The following is a 7,577-nucleotide window of genomic DNA, read 5'->3' on the forward strand; positions in this document are numbered from 1 at the left end:
CAGCTCAAACTCAAGATTACGAGTTCTTTATGTGTGCAATAACTGCAGCGTATTAAATCCTCATGTGCTAAATGTAACAATTACTGTACCACATTTTCCTTTTGTTTTGACCTAATGTTTTGTATTGCATTAATACTTTTTGTTTACAATATTATTGCAACAGCTAACATTGGATAATACCCCTGTCACATTGGACGTTCCAATGACATTCGGTGCAATGAATGTCATTCGTTCGTGATATCGATGACGATAATTTAAAAAATTCGCCAGGAAAGTTGAAGAGAGAAGTACAGGGCCAGGAAACTTAATGTCATTATTTTAAACTAAATGTGCGGCGTTGCTTCAGTGAGAAAACACGCATAGAAAACTCTTAATTCAGAATATGTCTGGCCACCACAAGCCAAGACAACACTTAGCCAGAAGTATAGTGTACTAGAATAGAGGCAGTGCGCTCACTGCCGTATCCCTGCGCCGTGTCGCCGCGGCACACTCAGCGTCGACTGCTCCGGCGCCCGCCAGAGGCGCTGCCACCCAGTTGGTCCTAAAAACTGGCCTCGCTTGGTGTGGAGTGCGTCCTGTTGGGTCGACTTTGTCGGCTCTCGACTGCAAGTCCCGCCGGCGTTTTCAGCAGTATCCTCTGTGCTTGAAGCTTTACTCAATGTGCACTGCGAGCGAGTGAGAATGGCTAACCGCCGTCAAAATTACTGCTTTGCACCTGGGTGCAGAACCGGCTAGTCACATGAAAGATGCACCAAAGGAGTCTTTGTTCAGCATTCCACATGATGATGAATGGCAAAAGGAATGGGAGACGAACCTCAACCGTGCAGATAAGACACTGAATGAATCTTTTGCGGTCTGCGAGTTGCACTTCGAAGCACGATTCATAATTAGGGACTTGGTGCACCTTATAGAATGCAAAGACCTGCGCATTCCTCTTGACCAGCCACTGCTATCAGAAAACACTGTTCCCATGATTCTTCCCAATTTACCCCAGTACCTGACGAAGACGACACCGAAGCCCAGGAACAAAAAGAAAAGGTGCGAGAGTGACAAAGCACGCGCGAAGAAAAGTTGCACTTTATACATTCTAGAGATACAACTGTGAACAATACCATAAAAACATTATGGACGCCTTTGTTACTGTTTTAGTTTATTAGTTATAGCTAGCACGATTTAAGTCGTAGGCTCGGTTTGGGCGGTGAATTAAATTTTATGCCCAAGTGTCAAATGACTTATTCAGCGAAATGCAGCACCACTAATGTGAAACCTGGGGAGGTGCAAAGCATGCAGTAATGCACCGCTAATGGGCGCATACTGCCTTAAGCAATGGCTCATAACCCTGTAAACACAGCCTCCCCATTATGACGACAGAAGTGTAATTCTACGCCGGAATGATGAGCGGCAATGCAGACAGCTGTCGAAGACGACAAACGCGGGCGCGCTCAGCACGAGCGCATGCCGCTTGCTTATCGCGACTACGACGATGACGACAGGAGACGCAGACAGCCCGGTGCATAAGGCGCTTTGCACCTAGAACAAGCCAAAACGCACTAGACAGTAACTATTCCGAGTTTTCACCGGCTGCTTCCGGGATCATTCTTTATTTCTTTGTAAATATATATTGTTATTGCATAAATGTATCTGGTATTTTCATCCTTTCGATTCCATGTCGTGTTAATGTTACGAACGATGTAATACATAAATAACCAGCTAACCAGCTTAACTTGTGCGGCAGTGATACCTAAATATTAAACTTCGTGAATAGACGGGGCATCGTGAGAGAGAGAGAATAAACTATTTGAAAAACAAGTCGGAAATTCTTCCTCAGTGAGTGAAAATGTTTGCTTTAGTACAACACAATTTCGTGCACGCCTTCCCTGCGAAAAAAGAAAAACGAATGGTGGTTAAGTTTGGCGCGGTGATGCTGGAAACGCAGTCGTGGCGAAACCACACCGTTCATTTTATCGATCAGCTGGAGAAACACACGTTGCGAGCCGTGCCACGACACGAAGTGCGTCAAGCTCTGCCGCATGTGAGAGACTGCAACTCTTCTAGGAGTGCAGATAAAGCCCCTTGATTTTTTTTTGCATTGTTGGAATGTACACGGTGACTCAGCGGCCTTATCAAGCCTTTACCACGTGTGCTAGAACAGTGTTAATGCAAGGCTAGTTCATCCGTGCCTCTGGCGTGACTTGAGCTTGCCTCCCAATGGCGGAACGGCATGGCCATCGTCTGCTGCGCGCTTGGAGACGCGCCATCTTCAGTGCCAACCCTCCGTAGTTTGGTGCTAAAAAAGTGCGACGGACGAGTGCGCTGCTCAGCAAAACGACCAGGACGCCACAACCTCCGCATCATGCAGCAACGTATAAGCTGCTGCGATTCAGAGTCCGTCTAGCCTTTTCACTGATACACACCCTCCGAGCTGCATTCCGCTTACTTTTATTACGATGAAAACAGCAACGCGCGATAGCCGCTTTACTGCGACGCATACGAAAGTTTCACGCTACGCGTGCGAGCCGTGCCACCTGTCGGCGGCGACACGAAGTGCGTCAAGCTCTGCCGCATTGTGAGAGGACTGCAACTCTTCAGCAGGACTATGTCTGGTGCCTACTGACACTGTAGCAAATAAAAAGGTTTTGCAGAAGCCATTGCCTACTCGGTGAACACAAGCAATATGGCTGACATGGCAGCGCTGAACAACGATCAGATAAAGCGTTTAATTGCTGTATGCCTTGCATTGCGAGCAAAGCGCATTAACAAGAAAAAAAAGGCTTGATCGTGAAATAGACGCAGAAGCAAGACGCGGTGAGGAAATTGAGCAACGCATCCAAGCAAACGCGTTCGCTATTGCGGCAGTGATGGCGAGTGCTGCCACTGTTTACCGAGAACGTTGGACCTTCGAAAGAAATGAGCACTGGTTTGAACAGACGCTACCAAATCTTGGAGCAAATCACTTCAAACAAGCCTTCCGTGTGTCGCCGTCGACCTTCAGGTACTTGGTGGAATCGTGCCGACCCGTATTGGAGCGCCAAACCACGCGCCTGAGGAAGCCCATCTCTGTGGAGAAGCGAGTGGCGGTGGGACTCTACAGATTGTGTTCGAGTGCAGAGGACAGAACAATTGCACATCTCTTCGGCATCGGCCGGTCCACTGTGAACGTACTTTACAGAGAGGTCTGCAGGGCCGTGATTGACCGCCTCGAGAAGGAGTGGCTGCAGATGATACGGCGGGACCAAATGAAAGACCACATGAGGGAGTTTTTTGCCTTCAGCGGCTTTCCTCAAGGCATTGGCGCGCTTGACGGGTGCCACTTTTGTGTGTCGCCACCAAAAGAGCATGCAGTGGACTATCACAATTATAAAGGATGGTAAGCATCACAAAAACCTTTCCTTTTGTTGTAACAAAATTTGACCAACACAGCTTCGGTCGTGTTCTCTATATTATAAAATGTACTAAAGTTCACATGGTCGTTTTACTGGTTGATGTTTAGCGAGACAGTTGCGGATGCTTCTAAAAAACCTACGCGGGAAATAAAGACGTTTTAGGTAACTATGGAAGTGAAACATTTGGTAATGCTTTATTTTTACTATTCACGTTTAGCATCCGGACTTTTCAGAGACTACTTCACATACGTAAAGTGCATTTTCTAACGATAGCATGTAATTACTGCTGTTTACTAACTAGCTTTGAACTCTTCGTTGCTCTGAACACATGCAGGTGCTCGTATCACTTCGTTGTAAAGTTCCTTTGCAGGATAAAGTGGAAAGTGCGGCGCATAATTGGTAATAACATTCTTCCTCCTGTGCAGGTACAGCATCATACTGCTGGCGATGGTCGACCATATGTACCGTTTCCGGTACATTAACATTGGAGCTCCAGGCAGGTGCCACGACGCCAACGTGTACGCGAGATCTAGGCTGTCCACATTGGTTGAAGACGGACACTTTGGATTGCCTGTTGCGGTAATTGAGGGTGTAGAAGTACAGCCAATCATCCTTTGCGACCAAGCATTTCCGCTTTCAACAAACCTGTTGAAGCCATTCCCGAATGCCTTGCCAAGCACTCGGGAAGCTTCCTTCAATTATAACTTGTCAAGGACAAGACGCATCGTCGAAAATGCATTTGGGAGGCTAAAAGCACGCTTTAGGTTTGTCATGAAAAGGATGGAATGCACCCTGACAATTGCAAAGCTCGCTATAAGGGCATCATGCATTTTGCACAACGTATGTGAAGGCCTTAGGGACACTGCGGAACAACAGTGGGAACAAGAAGCGTCCGCCTTTGATGCTCTGTATGAGCAACCATCCCACACTACCACTGCATCCAGTGGTGCAGGTGATGTAGTTAGAGCTGCTCTTGCGCAGTACTTCTGGAACATGGATCAGAATGCAGGACTCTCAAGACATTGAAGAATACGAAGGACATATAGCAGTTCTTTTTTTAGCATGCCTTCAGGAGTACGTGCTTTTCTGAAAGAAGACGTTACGGTTTATGAAAATAAAATCACTTGCAAGTAAATACAGAAAGATAATAAACATTCTTTATTTACCATGTAAATAAATCTGTATGTGTGATTATTTTTCTGCGAGTTTCTCAAGAACTGCAATCAGTCTTTCTTCCCGTTCACCTGCAGCCTCGTCTAATTCAATTTGGCGTTTGCGCAGCTGCAGCTCCCTCTCTTTTGAACGGTCCCAAGAGTAGCGCTGCTGCCGCTGCTCGTCTACAAGCTGCAATACCACTGCTTGCTGCGTCTGCTTTTTGCTGCTTGGCTTGGGTGTTGCTGCTGTCGTACTGCGAGCCTCGCACGTGTCTTGGGACTGCAGCGGAGAGGGCAATAGCCTTTCTTCAGTGTGACTGCAGCTTTCCAAGGACTGCAGTCCTGTGGTTCCAGCCACGTTCACACATCCATCGATGGAGACGTCCTCCTCCTCCTCAACTGCGCTGCCCGTTTCCATACACCGTATCATCTGAAACACAAAAATAAATACATTGAAAATGACACTGTCATTCTTGCGTTTATGTTCCTGAGAAAATATTCATTAATACACGAACCAGCACAAGGAAAACATTGCACTCAACTGGAACCTACTCCACTAAAGTTGATAATCAGAATACTGTTCTTGTTACGGATGCTACACTTTGTTACATGTTCGTACAATGTTTATACACATGACGGTAGTAGTAGCTCCGCCCAAAAATTAATGTGAAAGTTTTTCGAGCGCAAAATTTAGATTTTCGAAATGCATATACTTCAAGTCACCACTGCAAACATGGCTTGGGGAGACAGTTACAACCACCATTGTAGTTACCTGCTCTACGGTGCCGCTGTCGCTGCACGCCGTTTCCTGCAGCAAGCTTGCATCATTCATTGGCAGCGCTTGCAAGAATTTATTGATTTCCCAATAAAAAGGCCAAGTTATTTTTCCGCAGCCAGTTCCTTTTTTCTTATTAATGTCTCTGCAATAACAGGGATAAATGTCATTTATGTTAACAATACATTGTCAATTAACAGGCTCGCATCTTTGTACCACAGATTCACAAGACCAACCGCGAAGCACGCCCAATCAAAAATTAATAGCGCAATACAGGTACAACAGCATTAAATTTCCGCTTTAAAACCGTGGTCTACACTTCCTTTGTTGCAATACCACCGACCTCCCTCCAGGCGGGTGGGGAAAAGGGAACAAAAGCTTTCCTTTCCCTTTGAGTAGTTATGGGGAGGAGAGAAACAGATCCCACACAAAAGGAGATGTTAACCGTCGGAGTATCACCGAAGTCGTGGCGTAGTGGTTAGGGCGCCAGCCTCGGCTTCGGGAGGTCGCTGGTTCGAATCCCAGCACCGCCGGAAACCCGCCGGTAAAACAGGGTACAAGTGTCTCCCCTGCCCGGAGCACGGCTCCAATTCGTGGGATGTACACTTGGGAGGTGCTGCTAACTCCGCTACGTCAGTCTTCAAAGCACCTTCAAGGCCGCTCGAAGCAGGGCGCTCAGTGTTTGCTGACATGACTCATTCGGTTGCAAACCTGAGTGGCATGTTTGGCAAGGCACGTCTCTGAATTAAAACTCCCAAAAAAATACAGGCGTTGCCGTAACAGTGGCGGAGGTTGCGGCAAAAATCGCCACCGGTGCCTCTTCTTTTTTTTTCTTTTACCGTCGTATGTGGTTGCCATATGCAGTATATCTATAGGATAACGACAATGTGGCGTGGTATTTTAAATGGCTTGCAAGTATATAATCTACGCACGGACATTATTATTTATATGATGGCGACTGATGCGCTTCCGTGATTCCGAAACACTTGAGCTCAATTACTTCCTCGTTTACGACCCTAACCTTAAAGTCATCTATGGGACCGTATTTGAACATTGGGAATTTATTAGGGTTGACCTATGTATCAGCGTACAAAAATTTGCAACAAGAATGAGTCGAGATTAGCAGCATCCCTTATCACAGTCCATCCATACACTCTGTTTGTTCACATCTGATATCAGGGAGGAGTTGCTAATACCACAATCAAACACTGAAACAAACGCTGCGAGTACATTTGGTGATGTAATATTTGCTTTCTTTACATACTTTGCCTGTATTCAATGAACGTGAGCTGACATCGCACAATAACAAATACGACGACGTTCAACTTGGGCCACAAGATCTCTGTGGTTGTGGTCTTGTCAATAGATCGGATGACCCTCTCGGTATGTGCCCGAATCGCCAACTTTCTATTGTTATAATCTGACCGCGTTGATAACTTTGGTAACTCGGTGCCTGTCCGAACAAACAACATAGTTGCTGCATATACGATACATGTATGACCAAATTCATGGCCAGTCTATGAGTACAGATGTGACACGTTGACGCCAGGTGTATGTACACTTAAAGAACGTGCATCGCCAAAACAAAGTACCTAATTCGATATCGCGTGCAGGATGTTGTCGTGCATTAGAGGAGAGGGATAAGAGCGTGAGTGCCAACTAGGAGCGGCAGATCCACAAGAGACACCTCCGCGGTGGAACGCGGCCGTTTGTTGAAAAGCCATTGTCACGAAGCTGTAGCCAGTATAATTCATATTTGACTGGTTCCTATAATATTTCAACAGGGGTGCTGTATTTAAACCAAATATACTGTGTCGTGTTTTCATTTAGCATTGTTGCTGGCTAAATGAAAACATGACACTGCGTCTATTGAGATATGGCCACTACACGTGTGCGATAATGTGCGCGTAAAGTCTGGATGGCAGACGGATATATGTAGCAAGCCGGCAACACAAAGGAGCTATCACTGGCCGACAGTTTGACAATTATCTTGAATTGTTTCTTCCCTACTTGTTGACCCTTTCCCAGTGCACTTGTTTCAAGCGCTGAGGCAAAAACGGCCGAGCAAGACTAATGCATTTCGACGCGTTTAGCACGACTGTACAAAAGGGACTGAGCGGTTAAGGATATCAAGAAATAAGCATTACTATAGTGCTCGTTGTGTCTTTTTCGGAACGCGGATAGTGTGCTATTGAGTTATTTTAACATAGTTTCATATATACTAGGAATTTACGTGCCGTTGCAGGTGCGGTATATCTTTTTTAT

General features: G+C 46.0%; 2 protein-coding genes across 2 annotated transcripts; one reads left to right on the plus strand and one right to left on the minus strand.

Moving 5' to 3' along the window:
* The first annotated feature begins 2,655 nt into the window (after window positions 1-2,655).
* LOC119444766 (uncharacterized) lies at window positions 2,656-4,545 on the plus strand. Its single transcript, XM_049665034.1, has 2 exons — window positions 2,656-3,367; window positions 3,809-4,545. The coding sequence occupies exons 1-2, from the start codon at window positions 2,859-2,861 to the stop codon at window positions 4,407-4,409; spliced, it is 1,110 nt and encodes a 369-aa protein (XP_049520991.1). The 5' UTR covers window positions 2,656-2,858; the 3' UTR covers window positions 4,410-4,545.
* LOC125944534 (uncharacterized) lies at window positions 4,545-5,603 on the minus strand. Its single transcript, XM_049665035.1, has 2 exons — window positions 5,310-5,603; window positions 4,545-4,967 (listed from the first exon to the last, which is right to left on the minus strand). The coding sequence occupies exons 1-2, from the start codon at window positions 5,367-5,369 to the stop codon at window positions 4,575-4,577; spliced, it is 453 nt and encodes a 150-aa protein (XP_049520992.1). The 5' UTR covers window positions 5,370-5,603; the 3' UTR covers window positions 4,545-4,574.
* Between the last annotated feature and the right edge of the window lie 1,974 nt (window positions 5,604-7,577).

This window comes from Dermacentor silvarum, chromosome 3, assembly GCF_013339745.2.
Source record: "Dermacentor silvarum isolate Dsil-2018 chromosome 3, BIME_Dsil_1.4, whole genome shotgun sequence".
NCBI lineage: Eukaryota > Metazoa > Arthropoda > Arachnida > Ixodida > Ixodidae > Dermacentor > Dermacentor silvarum.